General features: G+C 41.8%; 1 protein-coding gene across 1 annotated transcript in view; it reads left to right on the top strand.

Moving 5' to 3' along the window:
- Positions 1–20,010, top strand: part of GPD1L (glycerol-3-phosphate dehydrogenase 1 like) — a 61,876-nt gene that overhangs the window by 22,287 nt on the left and 19,579 nt on the right. The window contains exons 3-4 of the mRNA XM_055321596.1: positions 3,148–3,288; positions 5,080–5,218. Coding sequence (XP_055177571.1) covers positions 3,148–3,288; positions 5,080–5,218 — 280 coding nt within the window. The remainder of the gene's footprint in view (positions 1–3,147; positions 3,289–5,079; positions 5,219–20,010) is intronic.

The raw sequence follows: 20,010 nt of genomic DNA, 5'->3' as shown, positions 1-20,010 counted from the left end.
GAGGGTAATGGAATAGAATAAGAAATTGTTCTTTTTTTGGTGGAGGTAGGATCTCCAACTGTGAGGGAACTGGGAGGCAGGTAGAGTTTTGGTGACACATCCTTGCCACCTATGGCTGCTTGGCCTAGATTACTAATCCAAGAATCTCCTTTGAAGAGGAAAACAACTTTTCCCCTGCGCTGGGGAGTGTGAATAAGGGAAGTGCCAGTAAGCTTTGGGTCATGATCTGCTGTATGGAGAATGATTATGCTGCCATTTAAACCAACTTAAACTAAGACAGGGAATGATTTGGTTCATATGACTAAAAATTCAGGTAGGGCTCATTTCAGGCACAGCCTGAACCAGTGGCTTCAGTGAAGTCCACGAGGCCCTGTGTTTTCCTTGGTTTCCTTGCTCTGCCTTCCACAAAGTTGGCTTTGTTCGTGAGGGAGCCTATGGGCAGGACTAAGTTCTCCCCCTCACATTTGTAAAATGGTTGCAGCTGTTTCAAATGTCACACCATCATCCCACACTGTTCAAGAAAAGACCCAGTAGCTGCTGAAGAAGAGTAAGGAAGCAACTGTCACTAAGAAGCCTCCACAAACATCTCCTTAGTGCACCTTGTTTTATGTGCGCATTGAACAAAAAGGCCATCTATGGAGGGTAGGAGCTGACCCAACCCAAACTCCATGGTTAAAAAGGGGAAGCGATCGCTTTTGAAATGAAATTTAGGGGCACTTTTGCCAAAAAGAAGGAGAATCCAGGCTGGGTGGTAAATTATAGAAGTTGTCCATCCCAATCAAAGGGATAAGGGGATGAAATAAATCTAGATAGATTTCCGTGGGGGATTCTTTGAGGGGTGGGGGGAGTAACTCTTAGCACATGTATTAGTTAAGAGAATAGGCTAAGATAAAAGAAGAGACATAATAATCCTGTGACTTCAAGGAGAAAAGGATTTATTTCCCTCTCCCATACCAGTGGTCTAGTGACTTTGCCTCACACTGCCATGGTTGGTGCCATCTTTCTTCCTCATTTCCTGTGCTATCTCCTAGGTCTGGGTTGCCACGGCTTTCGACAATAGAAAGTGGGGAGAGAAAGTGCAGAGGAGGCAGTGTGCGGTTTTAGGGGCTCCGGGCCGTAAGTGGTGAGCACTGCTCCCTCTCACGTTCTGTTGATAAAAACTTGGTCCCTGGCCTGTGTAACTGCAGGGGCTACTGAGAAATGCAGTCTCTGGCAAGGTGATCAGTGACTGGCCTTCGGCTCTGTGATCATGGAGGAAGGTGAGAAGGAATTTCAATGAGGAGTTGTGTTCTGCATCACCACACCCAAACTAGCTTTCCTAGGAGGCTTAGCCACCCTGAATGATGTACCCGTGGCAAATAGCAGGACTTCCTCAAAAAAGAATCTTCCTCCAGTCCCTTCATTTTGGGAACCATTTGGGAATGCTTAATGGGAGCTCTCTCAGTTACAGTTTGGTTCAGGTGCATATGACAGAAAACCTATTATAGCAGTGACCTAGATGTTTGCTTTCCCTTCTCTCCTGTAAAAGACCTCTGTCATGTTGATGATGTGTTAATGGTGTCAGGAACTCTTTACCTTCCTGCTGTGCCATCTCAGCATTTGGTTTCCTCTTCATAGTCCAAGGTGACTCAGAACTCCAGCCATCATCTCTTTATATTCCCTCTGGCAAAAGAAGGAGAAAAGGCCTCAAGGGGCATTCCCCCCCCCCCCCCAAGTCACACACAGCACTTCAGTTGATGGCCGGCTGGTCAGAACTTAAACACATGGGGCACCCAGCTGCAAGAAACGCTGAGGAATGTAGCCTTCTTTCTGGGCATTTCTGAGCCTACCCCCATACTGAGGCTTCTCACGCTGAGGAGGAAGGGGACAACGGACACTGGGCAACAAGCAGTGTATGAGAGACCATGTGCCCTGTGTCTTCCCTAGTTGCCCTCACCACGGTGAGTGCAGGTGTGTGTGTGTGCGTCCACACGTGTGTGCGTTTCTCTGCCCATGTTACATTCTAAAACCCATCTTCATATTTATATGAAGGAAAAAAATCACCGTAAGAGCTGAATGTATTGAGTACATATCACTTACTCTTCACGACAGCACTCTCAAGTGCTTTACCAAGCAGAGTTTAGTGTGGACTGTTTACAGAGGTGTGGGCAGAGTCAAGGGAACAGAAAGGGCTTCCTGACATGCCCAGAGTTTAGCAATAGCAGGAAATCATAACCACCCTTGAAAGGGCAAGGGGATGGACTCATGTCACCAAACCAGCCTGACCAGAGCTTAGAGACATGGAAGAGTGACTGCCTGTCAGGAGGTATAACTAGAATGAAGTCAAGCCAGCACCTCTGTGAGCCTGGGCTAGAATGGCCCCATGAGGCAGATCTCTCCACCCACCTTGGATCTCCTAGCAGTGGAGCTGAGGAGACATGGAAGAGTGACTGCCTGTCAGGAGGTATAACTAGAATGAAGTCAAGCCAGCACCTCTGTGAGCCTGGGCTAGAATGGCCCCATGAGGCAGATCTCTCCACCCACCTTGGATCTCCTAGCAGTGGAGCTGAGGCCAACTGAAAGGCAGGGAGCAAGAGCCCCCAGGGGAAACAGTCCACAGAAAGCAGCTCGCTGGGGAAAACAGGGCAGAGAAGGGCAGAAAATGAATTGGGGAATTAGGAGAGCAACAGAGAACAACCCACACAGTATTGACTCCTTTTTACAGACAGAGACACTGAGGCATAGAGCAGCTAAGTCACTTGCCCTGCTGGCGAGCAACGGAGGCAGGACCCTCCTAGCTTCTGATGGGTCCCAAAGGGGAAGGTGGAACACACGCATAGCACACTTGCCTTTCCTTTTTTTTTTTTTTTTTTAAGATTTTATTTATTTATTCATGAGAGACTCAGAAAGAGAGAGAGAGGTAGAGACACAGGCAGAGGGAGAAGCAGGCTTCCTGCAGGGAGCCCGATGTGGGTCTCCAGGATCATGCCCTGGGCCAAAGATGGTGCCAAACCGCCGAGCCACCCAGGCTGCCCCACACTTCCCTTTCCTGTCTCTCTGCACAGGACTTTGCACACAGTAGGCATCTGATGAATGGCCAGTGAATGAAATCATTAGGAGAGGCAATCTCGCAGAGGAGTAATAACTGTTCCCTCCTGCTCATTACAGATCGCCGTCCCAAACCTTGGCGAGGCCGTGAAGGACGCAGACCTACTGGTGTTTGTCATCCCTCACCAATTTATTCACAGAATCTGTGATGAGCTCACCGGAAGAGTGCCCAAGGAAGCGCTGGGAATCACCCTCATCAAGGTAGCTCTCTTGTGACCTCAGGCAGGAAAAGCCTTGCTGGATGTTGATTATGGGGGAAAATTTATTTCCTCTCACTTCCATCTGTTGGAAATAGGAGCTGAAAGGGAGGTGATGGCAGTTTTTCTGTTTTCTGGTTCTTTTTTTTTTTTTTTTAAGATGCCTGGAATTTAATCAATAACGCGTATCCCAGGAGCTTAGCTGAGCTCAACTTCAGGCAGGGAGCTGCTTTCTATCATGGTGGGCAGTGATGTGAGGATGAGCTCTTCACGATGAGCCCTGCTGTCAGAAAGAACCTGTTCAGGGCATGGGTCTCAGCCTGTGTTCTGGAAGTCACCACTGGTTTGTGTTGCTGGAAAATGCATCCTCATTAGTTTCTACTCCTGGGTGTAGTGTACTCCCTAAAGGAAGTTGTTAACTGGAAGTCCACAAACCACCCCCACAGGTCCCTAGACAGAATTCAGAAGGTTCATGGACTTAAAAGTGGGGAGAAAATTTACATTTTTATTCATTGTAACCTCTAACTGAAATGAGCATTGCTGTCCTACATGAGTGGCAGCCACAGGCCAGACTTGCGACAACAGTAGCATTAGCAGGACCTGTGGCCCTGTTGTCAATAGAAGTCCCAGGTATTTTCATGCCACTTTATAATGGCTCTAGTTATCTCAAGGTATCATTTATGCTGATCATGACCTTGAAATTATGGTAATTGTTAAACCTGCCAAATCATCTTTTTCTTTTTTTTTTTTTTAAATTTTTTTTTTTTTTAATTTTTTTTTAAATTTATCCATTTATGATAGTCACACAGAGAGAGAGAGGCAGAAGCAGGCTCCATGCACCGGGAGCCCGACGTGGGGATCCGATCCCGGGTCTCCAGGATCGCGCCCCGGGCCAAAGGCAGGCGCCAAACCGCTGCGCCACCCAGGGATCCCCAAATCATCTTTTTCTAATTGCATTAATAAAACAGTACATATATCATTTTGTCACAAACTTGGGTATATATGTTTTCTTAACATTTTGATAATTATGTTTCAACATGATTGGCTCCCTGGGTCATTTCATACATTTTGCTTTATGCATATGAAATTCTGAGAATGAGTACATAAATCTTCATCAGATTGCCCGGGGTGAGAGCCACATCATAAAGAACCCTCTAGAGAGCCTTTGTTCTCAAGTGCTTCATAGATGAATGTTTATGAAAGCAAACTGGAACAACTCACATGTCATTTATACATACAATGGATAGATGAGTAATGGATTTTCATTTTGGAATACTACACAGTGGTAAATAGAAATGAACCAGAATATTCATGCAGCCACATGGGTGAATCTCTAAGATAATAATGTAGCACCAAACAGTACCTTACAGATGAATGGTATAATTTCACTTACAGGCTTTCAAAAGCAGGCATGATGGCTTAACATATTGTGTAGGGATAGCTTTTATGTGGCAAAATGGTCAAGAACAGAAGGGAGCACTGCATACAGCCTTCAGGATAGTGGTTCACCCTAGTGGAGGTGGGGACCGTAGTGAGAAGGAGGATGAACTTAGTGGGGGACACATGGGACCTCAGTGGTATAGGTCATGTTCCAGGTGGTTACGTGTTCATTTTCTTTTCATTTTATTGTTATTCTTTCAATAGTACTGACATGGTATGTATGTTACTCTTGTAAGTGCTATGTTTGAAGTCTATTCCCAATGAATGCTTGAATCTACATTAGTAGCAAAGTAACTATGTCATGCCTCTTTCACTTGGTGCTTTGTTTTCCCCTAACTTGTTGACATCCTTACAGGGCATAGACGAGGGTCCTGAGGGGCTGAAGCTCATTTCTGACATCATCCGAGAGAAGATGGGCATTGACGTCAGTGTGCTCATGGGAGCCAACATTGCCAGTGAGGTGGCTGCAGAGAAGTTCTGTGAGACCACCATTGGTGAGGCTGGCTGTGGGGGGAGTCTTGAGAGCCTGGGCATTCATTGTTTTACAACATACATTTCTGATTTCTGGTATTTTCTGTAGTGGAATCTTCCTCAATGGCTATTCAGTGAGGTGGGGATTTAATGTAAGGAGGTCATTCTGTGGAACTGAAGTGTTTCAGCAGCCTTCAGAATGAAAGTCAAGGCCAGGGGACCATTTTGACATACTATGATCCGATAATGAATTAGCAAGGTTAAACACAAAAATGGAAGGTTGCTTATACTGAGAAGCAGGTGATTATGGGGCTGCGCTGGCTTTAGAATGCCCAGGGTTTTTTTTTTTTTTTTTTTTTTTACTCACAAATGCCAGTATCTGGATCTTCACTGGATCCCAGTGTAATCTAAAAATTGGTGGGAATGTGCTTGCTTTGGCAGCACATAAACTAAAAATTGGGACAATAAAAATTGGTGGGAATGATCCCTATTTTCAGATGAATAATCCAAAACTCAGTAAATTACCTGCCCCAAGGTCATTTAGCCAATATAGAACCCAGGCATGAACTTGGCCATCCTGGTTCCTAAATTAGAAAGCTCTTTCAATTCTTACACAATATCGGTGTTGTGAAGATTTCCACTTCTTTCAAAAGGGCCTTTGGAATTCTCATGTGCCTGTGTGCCATATTAAAAGACTGATAAAAAAGTAATATTGCTATATTTGCAGATGCTTTGCAAAAGCTTAAATTTATTTCCACTCCAGAACTTACTTCCACCCTTGCCAAACATACCAGCAATGTGAATGATTTCTCCTTGTAGCTTTGTAAAAGGAGAGCTCTGAGAGAGATCAGGCTCTCTTGAATAAAATAACATGTATGGGGGAAAGGTAACTCCTGATTCTTACACATGCCTGCAAGTTAGGACATTTTTACTTCTTTTGCTTTTCGCTTTTACTTTTAATTGCATAGGTATTGTGGAAAATAGGGATAATCAAAAGAAAACCATTTCTTATTGTTTCATTTAATTTCCATTATTTTTTTCTATGAGTGCAAACTATTTATATTTATATTTAAGTTATGTACTGTTTTATAATTGCTTTATTTATCTGTTAATTTAAAAGATCTTATTTATTTATTTGACAGAGAGAAAGAGCACAAGCGGTGGGGCTTGGGGGCAGGCAGAGGGAGAAGCAGGCTCCTTGCTGAGCAGAGAGCCCAACATGGGGCTCGATCCCAGACATGAGCCAAAGGCAGACACTTAACTGACTCAGTCACCCAGGCACCCCTCTAATTGCTTTATTTACTTAATGTGTAACAAACAACTTGCAAAGTCGGTCAACATAACGTTTTCATAGCTGGATAGTATTCCACCAACAATCCCATATATCTGGGCACTTGAAGCTTTTTTTTTCTTTTGAGAAGTAATATTTGGGGAGAACAGAGGTATCACAAATAATATCATGAAGAGGGATGCCTGAGTGGGTCAGCCGTTGAGCATCTGCTTTTGGCTCAGGGCATAATCCCAGAGTCCTGGGATGGAGTCCCACATTGGGCTACCCATGGGGAGCCTGCTTCTCCCTCTGCCTATATCTCTGCCTCTCTCTCTGTCTCTCATGAATAAATAAATAAAATCTTTTTAAAAAATAATAATATAATGAAAACAAAATAGACTATATTCAACTCAGGTTGATATTTATAGGTAAGAAGATTCAAACAGTATGAGAAAATGTGAAATTAGAACTAAGATTGTAATTTCTGGAGCTTGGGAGGATGGTGGAGCAGGAGGATCCCGAGCTCATGCCATCCCATATTTACAATTAGGTATCAGTCACATCCAAGTCAACAAACTAGAGAGTGATCCAAAGATGGACAGAATACTCCACAGCTAAATAAAGAGAAGCAGCAGCATCTGAAAGGTTAGGAAGGTCAGAAAGGTGGAGGGAGGCTGCCTGTAGGTAGGAGGGTGCTGTGTATATGGAGATGACAGAGAAACAAGCCCTCAAACCCTTGAGCCCTTGCACCAGGGACCTTACATGGGAACACTAGTCCCCATAACATTTGGCTTTAAGAACCAGAGGGGCTGAATTTTGTGAGTTTGTAAAACAAGAGGGACTTGGAACCTGGAACTTTGGAGATCAGCTAACTCAGCACTGGGTGAGCCTAGAGGACAAGTGATGGCTGGGTTGCTGCTCTTATTTATTTATTTATTTTACAGATTTTATTTATTTATTCATGAGAGACAGAGAGAGGCAGAGACATAGGCAGAGGGAGAAGCAGGCTCCCGGCAGGGAGCCCGATGCAGGACTCCATCCCAGGACTCTGGGATCATGCCCTGAGTCGAAGGCAGACACTCAACCACTGAGCTCAACAGGTGCCCCTGGGTCACTGCTCTTAAGGAGACAGCAGCCTGAGCAGAGAGGCAACATAAAAACAGCCATTTACACAATACTGGGGGCAAAAGGGAAACAGATCTGATCATATTGATTGTGAAGCATGTGAAGGACTTCTCTGAAAATGAGGGAATCAACAGGTACTATTTTCTGCCCCCAACCCCGAACATGAACACAGAGCCACTTGTGAAAAGCAAGGCTGCACAGACACTTACAGCCTATGCCCAGGGCTCAGGGCACATTTGATTAAAGCTGTGTGCATGCCCTGCCCAGACACTGATTGTATAGCTGCCACTTCCCACACTACCCAGCCATCAAATCACACCCAGCTCTATGCCCCCAGCCACTGTCTCACACCATGCCCAGCCACCACATCAGGCCACATGCCCCCAGCCACCATTATGTACTGAGCCCAGCTACACCCAGCCATCATCCCACATTGTGCCCAGCTTTACACTCCCAGCCACCCCATGTGCAGCTCCCAGCCACAGTGGCACTTTGGGGGATCCGGCCTAGGACTAGAGGCCCAACATAAATATTGCTAACAACATCACCCTGTTCCCAAGTTCCTCAGTGGGTACCATCCCCTTAGAGCTGGCCTGCCTGGGTCTCACTAACACCACAGAGAGTGAGCACAGGCCACAACAGGCAGAGAATCAGTGAAGACAACTGCACTGAAAGGAAAAGTGACTCAGACATGTCAGACATGTCAACAGAGGATGCTCTCCTGAAGTGCCAGGTTCTGGTGAACAGGAGACATGCACTGCAGGACCTCCTCTTCATAAAGCCATTACATTCAGGAGAAGATGACATAGCTGACTTTATTCACGCACAGAAACAGACACAGAGTGGCAGACAATGAGGAGGCAGAAGAATTAAATGAAAGTGAAAGAACAGGACAAGACCATGGCCAGAGACCTAAGCAAAATAGATACAAGTAACTTGCCTGATAGAGAATCTAAAAAATTCATCATAAGGATACTTACTGGGCTTGTGAAGAATGAAAGACACGAGCAAGACCCTCCATGCAGTGATAAGGAATAACATAGCAGAGATAAAAGGCCCAGTAAATGAAATGAGAAATGTGCTTGATGGAATGAGCAGCAGGATGGAAGAAGCATCGGAACAAATGAGTGACTTGGAAGACAGAATAATGGAAAATATTCAAGCTGAACAAAAGAGAGAGAAAAGAATTATGCAAAATGGGAATTGACTTAGGGAACTCAGTGACTCCATCAAATGTAATAATATCATATTACAGGAGTCTTAGAACAGAGAGAAAAGGGGGAAGAAAATTAAACAAAAAATAGCTGAAAACTTCCATACTCTGGGGAAATAAGCCTATCCAGATCCAGGAGGCACTGAGAATTCCTACCCAAATCAACAAAAGCGGGGGTGCCTAGGTGCCACAGTTGGTTAAGTATCCAACTCTTGGTTTCGGCTTAGGTTATGTGACCTCAGGGTCATCAGATTGAGCCCCACATCTGGCTGTGCACTCAATGTGAAGTCTGCTTAAGATTCTCTGTCTCCTTTTCCATCTGCCCCTTTCTTTTTTTTTTTTTTTTATAAATTAATTTTTATTGGTGTTCAATTTACCAACATACAGAATAACACCCAGTGCTCATCCCGTCAAGTGTCCCCCTCCGTGCCCGTCACCCATTCACCCCCACCCCCCGCCCTCCTCCCCTTCCACCACCCCTAGTTCATTTCCCAGAGTTAGAAGTCTTTATGTTCTGTGTCCCTTTCTGATATCTCCCACACATTTCTTCTCCCTCCCCTTATATTCCCCTTCACTATTATTCATATTCCCCAAATGAGTGAGAACATACACTGTTTGTCCTTCTCCGATTGACTTACTTCACTCAGCATAATACCCTCCAGTTCCATCCACGTTGAAGCAAATGGTGGGTATTTGTTGTTTCTAATGGCTGAGTAATATTCCATTGTATACATAAACCACATCTTCTTTATCCATTCATCTTTCGATGCATCTGCCCCTTTCATCGTCCACTCTCCTCTCTCTCTTTCTCTCTCTCTAAAATAAATAAATAAATCTTAAAAAAATCAACAAGCAGACCCACACCAAGACATAATTAAATTTGCAAAATATGGTGATTTTAAAAATCTTAAAAGCAGCAAGATAAAAGAAATCAATAACTTACTAAGGAAAACCCATAAGGCAAGCAGGAGATTTTTCAACAGAAGGGAGTGGCATGATATATTCAAAGTGCTGAGTGGGAAAAATCTGTAGCCAAGAAAACTCTATCCAGCAAGGCTGTCACTCAAAAGGAGAAATAGTTTCCCAGACAAACAAAAACTAAAGGAGTTCATGACCACTAAGCCAGCCCTGCAAGAAATATTGAAGGAGACTCTTTGAGTAGAAAAGAGAGACCAAAAGTGACAGTATAAAGGTAGGAAACAAAAAAGCAGTAAAAATGAATATTTCTGTAAAAAATCAGTCCAGGAACTCATGAAAAGTTTTAAAGTATAACAACACACCTAAAACTTAGGGAGGAGAAGAGGAAAGAATATGTTCAAACTTAAACAACCACCAACTTAATATAGACTGCTGTGTGCAAATGAGGCCATGTATAAACCAGATGGTAACCATATATCAAAACCCACTAAAAAATATGCAAAGAATAAAGAGAAAGAAATCCAAATATATCAGTAGGGAAAATCAGCAAAACGTGAGAGAAAGACAATAAATGAGAGAAAATCTTCAAAAACAACCACTAAACAAGTAATAAAATGGCAATAAATACATATCTATCAATAATTACTTTGAATGTAAATGGACTAAATGCTCTAATCAAAAGTCATAGGGTGTCAGAATGGATAAAAAAACAAGAGCCATCTATATGCTACCTACAAGAGACTCATTTTAGACTTAAAGACACTTGCAGATTGAAAGTGAAGGATTGGAGAACCATGTATCCTGCAAATGAATGTCAAAAAAAAAAAAGCTGGATTAGCAATACTTGTATCGGACAAAATAAACTATTTTTTTTTAAAGATTTTATTTATTTATTCATGAGAGACACACAGAGAGAGAGGCAGAGACACAGGCAGAGAGAGAAGCAGGCTCCATGCAGGGAGCCTGATGTGGGACTTGATCCTGGGACTCCAGGATCACGCCCTCGGCTGAAGGCAGACACTCAACCACTGAGCCATCCAGGCATCCCAGAACAAAACAGACTTTAAAACAGACTGTAACAGGAGACAAAGAGGATGCTATATAATCATAAAGGGAACAAATCCAACAAGAAGATAAGGACAACTATAAATATTTATGCCCCCAAATATATAAAACAGTAACAAACATAAAGGAACTAATTGACAGTAATACAATAATAGTAGGGGGACTTTAACACTCCCACTCATATCAGTGGACAGATAATCTAAATGGAAAATCAACAAGGAAACAATGGATTTGAATGAAACACAGGAATATATGTATTTAACAGATATATTCAGAACATTTCATCCTAAAACAGCAAAATACACATGGAATGTTCTCCAGAATAGATCATGTATTATTAGCCCACAAAACAGGCCTCAGCAAATACAAGAAGATCAAAATCACAGCATGTACCTTTTCTGACAACAGTGCTGTGAAACTAGAAGTCAACCACAAGAAAAAAATCTGGAAAGACCACAACTACATAGAGGTTAAATAACATGCTACTAAAAAATGAATGGGTCAACCAGGAAATCAAGGAAGAAATTAAAAAACATATGGAAACAAATGAAATGAAAACACAACAGTGCAAAACCTTTAGGATGCAGCAAAAGTGATTCTAAGAGGGAAATATATAGCAATACTGGCCCACCTCAAGAAGCAAGAAAAATCTCAAACAATCTAACTTTATACCTAAAGGAGCTAGAAAAAGAACAACCAGCAAAACCTAAAGCCAGCAAAAGGAAGGGAATAATAAAGATTAGAGCAGAAATAAATGATATAGAAACTAAAAAACCAATAGCACGGATCAATGAAACCAGGAGCCGTTGCTTTGAAAAAAAAAATCAATAAAATTGATAACTTCTAGCCAGACTTACCGAGAAAAAGTACAAAAGAGACAAATAAATTTACAAATGAGAGAAGACAAATAATAACCAACAGCACAGAAATAGAATTAGAAGAGAATATTATGAAAAACTATATGCCAGCAACCTGGAAGAAATGTAAAAATTCCTAGAAACGTATAAACTATGAAAATTGAAACAAGAATAAGTAGAAAACTTGAGCAATAATCAGCAAAGAAATAAAGTCAGTAAATAACTTCCAATGAACAAAGGTCCAGAACCAGATGATTTCACAGGTGAATCCTATCGAACATTTAAAGAAGAGTTAAAACCTAATCTTCTCAACCTATTCCAAGAAATAGAAAAGGAAGGAAAACTTCCAAATTCATTCTATAAGGCTAGTATTACCCTGATACCAAAACCAGATAAAGATACCATTTAAAAAGAGAACTACAGGCCAAGTATCCCTGATGAACATAGATGCAAAAATTCTCAATAAGATGCTAGCAAACCAAATTCAACAATACATTAAACAAATTATTCACCACAATCAGGTGGGATTTATTCCTGAGTTGCAAGGGCTGTTCAATATTTGCAAATCAATCAACATAATATCGCATCAATAAGAGGAAGGATAAGAACCATATGCTCATTTCAATAGATGCAGAAAAAGCATTTGACCAAGTACAACATCCATGCATGATAAAAACCCTCAACAGAGTAGCTTTAGAGGGAATGTACCTCAATATAATAAAAGCCATTTGTGAAAAACCTACAGCTAATATCATCCTCAATGGGGAAAAACTGAGTTTTTGATCGTGAGCAAGACAAGGATGTCTGCTTCCACCACTGGAATTGTTATGCAACACAATCTGGAAGTCCAACCATAGCAGTCAGACAAAAAAGAAATAAAAGGCATCAAATCAAAAAGGGAGAAGTAAAACTTTTCACTATTTGCAAGATGACATGATACTACATAGAGATTACACAGAAGACTCCACCAAAAAAACTGCTAGAACTGGTAAATGAATTCAGTAAAGTTGTAGGATACAAAAACCAAATAATCCAATTGAAAAAATGAGAAGATTTGAAATCTGTTGGATTTCTATACACCAACAATAAGGAAATCGAGAAATTATAAAAGCAATTCCATTTATAATTGCTCTAAAAATAATAATAAATGGAAAAACATTCCATGCTCGTGGACTGGAAGAACAAATATTGTTAAAATGTCTGTACTGCTCAAAGCAATCTACATATTTAATGGAATCCCTATCCAAATACCAACATTTTTTATAGAAGTATAACAAAGTATCCTAAAATTTGTATTGAACCTCAAAAGATCCTGAATAGCTAAAACTATCTTGAAAAAGAAAAGCAAAGCTGGATGAATTTTAATTCTGGACTTCAAGTTATATTACAAAGCAGGAATAAAACAGTATGGTATTAATACAAAATAGACATGTAGATCAATGGAACAGAATAGAAAGTCCTGAAATAAACCCACAATTATATAGTCAATTAATCTTTGACAAATCAGGAAAGAATATCCAATGGGAAAAAGATATTCTCTTCAACAAACAATTTTAGGTAAACTTGTGAGCAATATGCAAAAGAATGAAACTGGACCGCTTTCTTACACCATACACAAAAATAAATTGAAATGGACTAAAGACCTCTATATGTGAGACCTAAAATCATAAAAATCCTTTAGAAGAGAGTACAGGCAATAACTTCTGTGACATTGGCCATAACAACTTCTTTCTAGATATGTATTCTGAGGCAAGGGAAACAAAAGGAAAAATTATTGGAACTACATCAAAACAAAAAGCTTCTGCATAGTGAGGGAAACAATTAAAAAGGCAACCAGAATGGGAGGGGATATTTGCAAATAACATATCAGATAAAGGGTTTGTATCCAAAATATATAAAGAGCTTATAGAACTCCACATCCAAAAACCAAATAATCCAATTGAAAAAATTGAGAAGATTTGAACAGACATTTTTCCAAAGAAGACATCCAGATGGCCAACAGACCCATGAAAAGATACTCAGTTATTACTTTCATTGGGGAAATGCAAATCAAAACTGTAATGAGCTATCACCTCACACCTGTCAGAATGGCTAAAATCAAAACCACAAGAAACAACAAGTGGGAATGCAAACTGGTGCAGCCACTGCAGAAAACAAGAGGGAGGTTCCTCAAAAAGTTAAAAATAGGAGACACCTGGGTGGCTCAGTTCATTAAGTGTCTTTTGGTTTTGGCTCAGGTTATGATCTCAGGGTTCTGAGATTGAACCCCACATCTGGCTCCATGCTGAGCTGGTGGGGTCTGCTTGAGATTCTTTACTCCCTCTGCTCCCTTCCTGCTCTCTCTCTAAAACAAATAAATAAAATCTTTTAAAAAGTTAAAAATAGAACTACCTTACAATCCAGCAATCACACTACTGGGTATTTACCCCCCAAATATAAGAAAACTAATTCAAAGGGATACATGCACCCCTATGTTTATGGCGGCATTGTTTACAATAGGCAAGATGTGGAAGCAGCCCAACTATCCAGTGATGGATGAATGGATAAAGAAGATGTGGTATATGTGTACAATGGAATCTTAGCCATAAAAAAGAGCAAAATCTTAGCATTTTCAAAAATGTGGAGGAAACTAGAGAATGTAATGCTAAGTAAAATAAGTCAAGTAGAGGAATAAATACCACATGATTTCAGTCATGTGGAATTTAAGAAACAAAAAACAAGCAAAGGGAAAAATAAGAGAGATCAAAAAACAGACTCTTACTATAGACAACAAGCTGCTGGTTACCAGAGGGGGAGGTCGGTGGGGGGATGGGTAAATAGGTGGTGGGGATTAAGGAGGGCACTGATGATGAGTACTGAGTGTTGTTTGGAAGTGCTGAATCACTATATTGTATACCTGAAACTAAATAATCCTGACTGTATGTTAATTCACTGGAATTAAAAACTTTTTAAAAAGTTAAAAAAATATATCCACAGAACTTCTTATAGGGTCTACTAAGAAAATGGAGATTCAGGGAGTCATAGTGACTTTCCCAAGATTATACAGCTGGTCATCAGTAGACGCAAGATTTGGAACGGGACTGACTCCAAGCTCATGCTCTTTCAATACCATATAATAGTGTCCTTTTTAGTTGGTTCCTAACTCGCCAGCGACTTGGGATCATTCCTATGAAGATAAAGGCTTATCTAATCTCTGTGCCCTCCTCTGGAGCCCCCCTTCATGGAAGGGGACTAGTTCCATTCACAAACATATCCATGGAACTCCAGAAAATCACAGGCTAGCAGAGCAAGGAAGGAACCTCTGGTGTCATTCAGACCATTCCCTGCTTTACAGATGAAAAATGAGTTACACAAGATCACACGGGCAGAGGGGAATAGTCATGAATCTGTTCTCTACCTAACACTGCCTTACTGGAAGAAACCATGAACTTTGCGGGCTGATCTCATTAATTCGACAAATTGTTTAGCAGATTGGAGCCATTTATCTAAAATCATGAGATTAGTCAATTTTAGCCAAATACAGTCTGACGCAGTATGAAGTAGCCAAGGATGGGTCTGTTGTGCAAACATCCTCCACCCTCAATTACCAAATGGCCAGCACCTCACATTTATCGCAAGAAGCATTAAACTTCTTATGTGACTTATTTTCTATGCCAACATTTTGAACAGTAAGAAATAAGGGAAAAGGCAATCTGTTCTTGTCACAGGATTTTTTTTAAAAGAATCTTTCTCTTAAAAAAAAAAGAATCTTTCTTTTTTTAATATTTTATTTATTCATGAGAGACACAGAGATAGAGAGAGGCAGAGACACAGGCAGAGGGAGAAGCAGGCTCCATGCAGGGAGGCTGATGCGGGACTCCATCCTGGGTCTCCAGGATTATGCCCTGGGCTGAAGGCGGCTCTAAACCGCTGAGCCACCCAGGCTGCCCAGGAATTGTTATATGAAAAAGAAAAACATTGTATTTTTACATCTGTTCTCCAGACTGAAAACATGGTGTTCCTCCACAATAACAATAGTATCCATTAAAAAAAAAAAAAAGTTGTAATTTGCCTTCATCTTCCCAAAGGGAATCCCTGTTAGCAGTTTCTAAGTATCCTTCTAGGAAAAAGAAAAAAAAAAATTATATGTATACTAGTCTATATGGGTTATATTCTTCACAGTTAATTCTTTTATCCATCTGTGATTTTAATGTAGCCTGTGAAATTATATAATTACTTCTATTTTAAAAAATTAATTAGTTGTTCCAACTGCATCCTACTTGCCAATAATAAATTGGCAATCAGTTGGAAATTGGCTGGTTGCCCTACTCATTTAGTAAGGCTGAGATACTATCTCCAATCCTTGATTGAAACCTGTGTCTACCTATAGATTTTGGCTAGAATTTTTATGTACCTCTCAGCCCTGTTCATTGTAGGAAAGCTTCTAGTTGGGTACATTAGGCTCTTTTGTTTTATAAAGATAGATGCACAGAAATTCTGTCTCTTTCTCTCTGGCTTCTGTTTATCCAGTGGGTCCACTGCCTTCTCTGTGGATTGGATCACAGTTGGCAAGAGACCTGAATTAAGTAAAACATTGGAAGATAAAGTACAAAGATGATATTTTCTAAATTGTCTTATATAACCTGAATTAAACCATGAGGAAATGACAAGCCCGAAGTAAAAGCTATGTTAAAACACCTGGCTTGCACTCTTCAAAAGTGCCAATGTCATGAAAGACAATGAAACGTTAGAGTGTCCCCGATTAAAGACAACTCCAGAGAGTGCCTGCAAAATGCGGTGGGATCCCGGATTGTGGGAGGGAAGATTGCCATGAAAGACAGCATTGTACTCATTGGTGAGATTGGAATGTGAGTTGGATGTTAGATAATTGTACCAACATTAAATTTCTTGCATTTGATAATTGCACTGTGGTTAATCCTAATTTCTGATTCTTGATGACATTAGCGACCAACTTTTTCTTAATTATGGTAGATTCAGGAGTTTTAGCTTACTTGAATCTTCCGCAGAGGAAGAAGAAAAAAATAGCCTTGTTTTTCAGTATCTTGTAAAAATTCTCCCCAGCATGGTGAACTGTGGTGCCCCCTTGTGGTGAGAGTTCCCTTCATTCTCGAGAACTCTTCATTCTTCAAGAACTGGAGATTTTCACTGTCACCTCAGAAAAAATTTTCAAAGCCCATTATGTGTCCAGCATCTGCAAAGTGTCAAGGATACGTAAGCTCCTTTTGGAGCTTCCAAGTACACACACAAATATGGAATCACACACCAAAAGGAGGGTCTCAAAAGTGTCCTATTACATAGGTTGATTATTTCTAAAACCTGGCATGAAACAGAAGGGAGACTTTCCTGTCTCAGTTTTATATTCAGTTTGGGGCAGCCCTTCCCCACGGCTGTTGGGCATTACCTGCTCTGGACCAGATGGTCTGGGTCCCTGCTTGCCTCATCACTACTTACGACTGATAATCATAGTTAGTGCTTTCCTACCTGTGACTTAACATAATTTTTTTAAGGTACATATGGGAAAAAATGAGATGACATTAATCAAGCCCACCCCTCTGAGGGACAGTGTATAATTTGCAACCACAGAGGACCCAACAGACCCCACCCGAATCAGTGGCAGATGGAGAGCCAGCCCTCTTCTTCCTGCCTGTTTTGTCTGTCCGATTACCCACAGCAACAGCTCGTTTCTAGCTGCAGAGCTGGATTACAGTGACTTGAGCAAGGGGCTAGTCTGTGGGGTTCACAGTTCTTCGTGTTGTAGGCACTGAGCGGTGGCCCGCGGTGAAGGACACAGGAGAAAGACCGTAATGATGTCATAATGTGGAGGCTGGGGGCTAGTTTACCCAACCCAGGTGATGCAACAGTGTTGCACAGAATCACCCACATGGTCTGATGCACTGTTTAAAAAAGGAAGAGGACAGTTTGCTCAAACAGACACAGTTCTAATATTTGGAGAATTCAAGTAAATAATAGATAATAGCAATGCTTGTAGAATAGAGAATGTGTTTCTAAGTATTGGATGTAGAGATTTTAAACTTTTTTTTTTAAAGATGTTATTTATTTATTCATGAGAGGCACAGAGAAAAAAAAAAGAGAGACACAGAGGGGGGGGGGCAGAGACATAGGCAGAGGGAGAAGCAGGCTCCTCATGTGGAGCCCGATGCGGGACTTGATCCTAGGATGACACCTTTAGCCAAAGGCAGATGCTCAACCATGGAGCCACCTAGGTGCCCTGATTTTAAACATTTTATTATGGACAATTTCTTCAAACAAAAGGAGAGGTAGAACAGGGTCATGAACCCCATGTATCCATCATGCATCGTCCACTCTCCCCTGGGTTATTTTGACATTATATTACTTATGGGCATAATAATTGTTGACAATCATCTTTTTTCTTCATTGAAAGAAGACAACTCTGTGATGTTTATTTGGGTTTGCCCCCTCCCCGCCCCGAGGAAGCGTAGCATAGAGTCAGAACATGGGCCTTGGAGCCAGAGCACCTGGGTTAGAATTGGGCTCGGTCTCCTACGAGCCCCTGTGACTCTGGGCAAGTGGGTAAACCTCTCCGGGTCGCCTGTCTGTAGATGTCCAAAGTCAGTCATAAGCATATGTCGGCTCTCCCCATTGTTATTCTTTTTTTTTTTTTTTGAAAGGTATTATTCATGAGAGACACAGAGAGAGAGGCAGACACATAGGCAGAGGGAGAAGCAGGCTCCTTGCAGGGAGCCCGATGCTGGACTCGATCCCAGGACCCTGGGGTCATGACCTGAGCTAAAGGCAGACGCTCAATCACTGAGCCACCCAGCCGTCCCTCCCCATCATTATTCTATAGGACCTCCGTGTGTGCTAATTGGCTGTCTTCACATCTGCTTCTTATTTAACCCTCCAACAGTCCTGAGAGTGCCTGAATCTGGAGGAGGTGAAATCAGAGGTTTGCAAACTTGTCTGCAGGAGTCATCTGGGCAGCTTCAAAAGTTACTGATGCCTGTCTGCTCACCGTGGAGACTGATTTAATTGGTTTGCGCCCAGGCGTGGGTGTAATTAAAGATCCCCAGGTGATTGTAGTGACACGTGTGGGAACAAGCTTCAGGACCTAGAGGCAGCCAGACCCCCAGTCAGCTCTCTGCCATCTCTTTGTGGCAACAGTGACTTGGGAGCCAGGACCGGGTTTATCATCTGATTTCCAGGCCTAGTTCCACCCTACACCCTCACCAATCAGAGCAGATTTCACACCAGGCTTTATGTGTAAAGTTTTGTGTTTTAGTTTTAATACCAAGTACCTAAATAAAACAAGGAAAAATAAAAACACAGCATTCATCCCATTCTAGGTGCTGTCCAGGAGACATGGTGTAGCAGTGGCAGAAACAAGTATTTTTTTTTTTAAGATTTTATTTATTTATGAGAGACAGAGAGAGGCAGAGACACAGGCAGAGGGAGAAGCAGGATCCATGCAGGGAGCCCGACATGGGACTCGATCCATCCGGGGTCTCCAGGATCATGCCCCAGGCTGAAGGTGGCGCTAAACTGCTAAGCCAACTGGGGCTGCCCAGAAACAAGTACTCTTTGAATGCATTTCCATCTTGCACTGATCAGTCAATGAAAATAAGTGATTGTAAAAAAAGAAAGAAAAGAAGTGGTTGTTTGTATCGGTTCTCCATTGCCATAGATTCTAAATATCGATCACAGAATCTCAGCGGCAGACAAAATGAGCACAGCTAACACCTGTGTGTCGCCTGGTGGTGGGCTGCTCTTAGCTGGGGGCCGTGAGGCTGGGTGGCTCCACTCCATGTGTCTCTCATCTTCCTGCTGGGCCCAATGGGCTAGCTAGGGAATGTTCTTCTCACACTGAAGGCAGAGGTACAAGGAAACCAGCCCTACTTCGGTATGAGTGGACTGGAAACATCACCTGCGCCCCGTCTGCTAATGTCCTATTGACCAAAGCAAATCAAATGACTGAGCAGCCCAAAGTTAAGGGGTGGGGAGGTATGCCCCATGTACTTTGAACTGAGCCCAAGCACTCGTGGTCAAGCCTAACATTAATGGAAAGGAATGTACTCTCTTCCCATGGAAAGGACAGAGTGGGTGATTTTGAACCTGAAATCTGTTACAGATGTAAACATGGAAGGTGAATTCATAAGTGTTAAAGGTAGCAGGAGTTGCAACAGTTTTAGGTATTAAACATAGAAAAATACTTAGATGAAAGAGAATACATGTCCCCAGTAAAACACCAAGCAGCTATTTAAAATTATGTCGAAAATGTCATTGAGGGGATCCCTGGGTGGCGCAGCGGTTTGGCGCCTGCCTTTGGCCCAGGTCGCGATCCTGGAGACTGGGGATCGAGTCCCACATCGGGCTCCTGGTGCATGGAGC

Source organism: Nyctereutes procyonoides, unplaced genomic scaffold (assembly GCF_905146905.1).
Source record: "Nyctereutes procyonoides isolate TBG_1078 unplaced genomic scaffold, NYPRO_anot_genome, whole genome shotgun sequence".
Classification (NCBI taxonomy): Eukaryota; Metazoa; Chordata; class Mammalia; order Carnivora; family Canidae; genus Nyctereutes; species Nyctereutes procyonoides.
The sequence above is the reverse complement of the archived record's forward strand: the minus strand, read 5'-3'. Positions and strand labels throughout refer to the sequence as shown.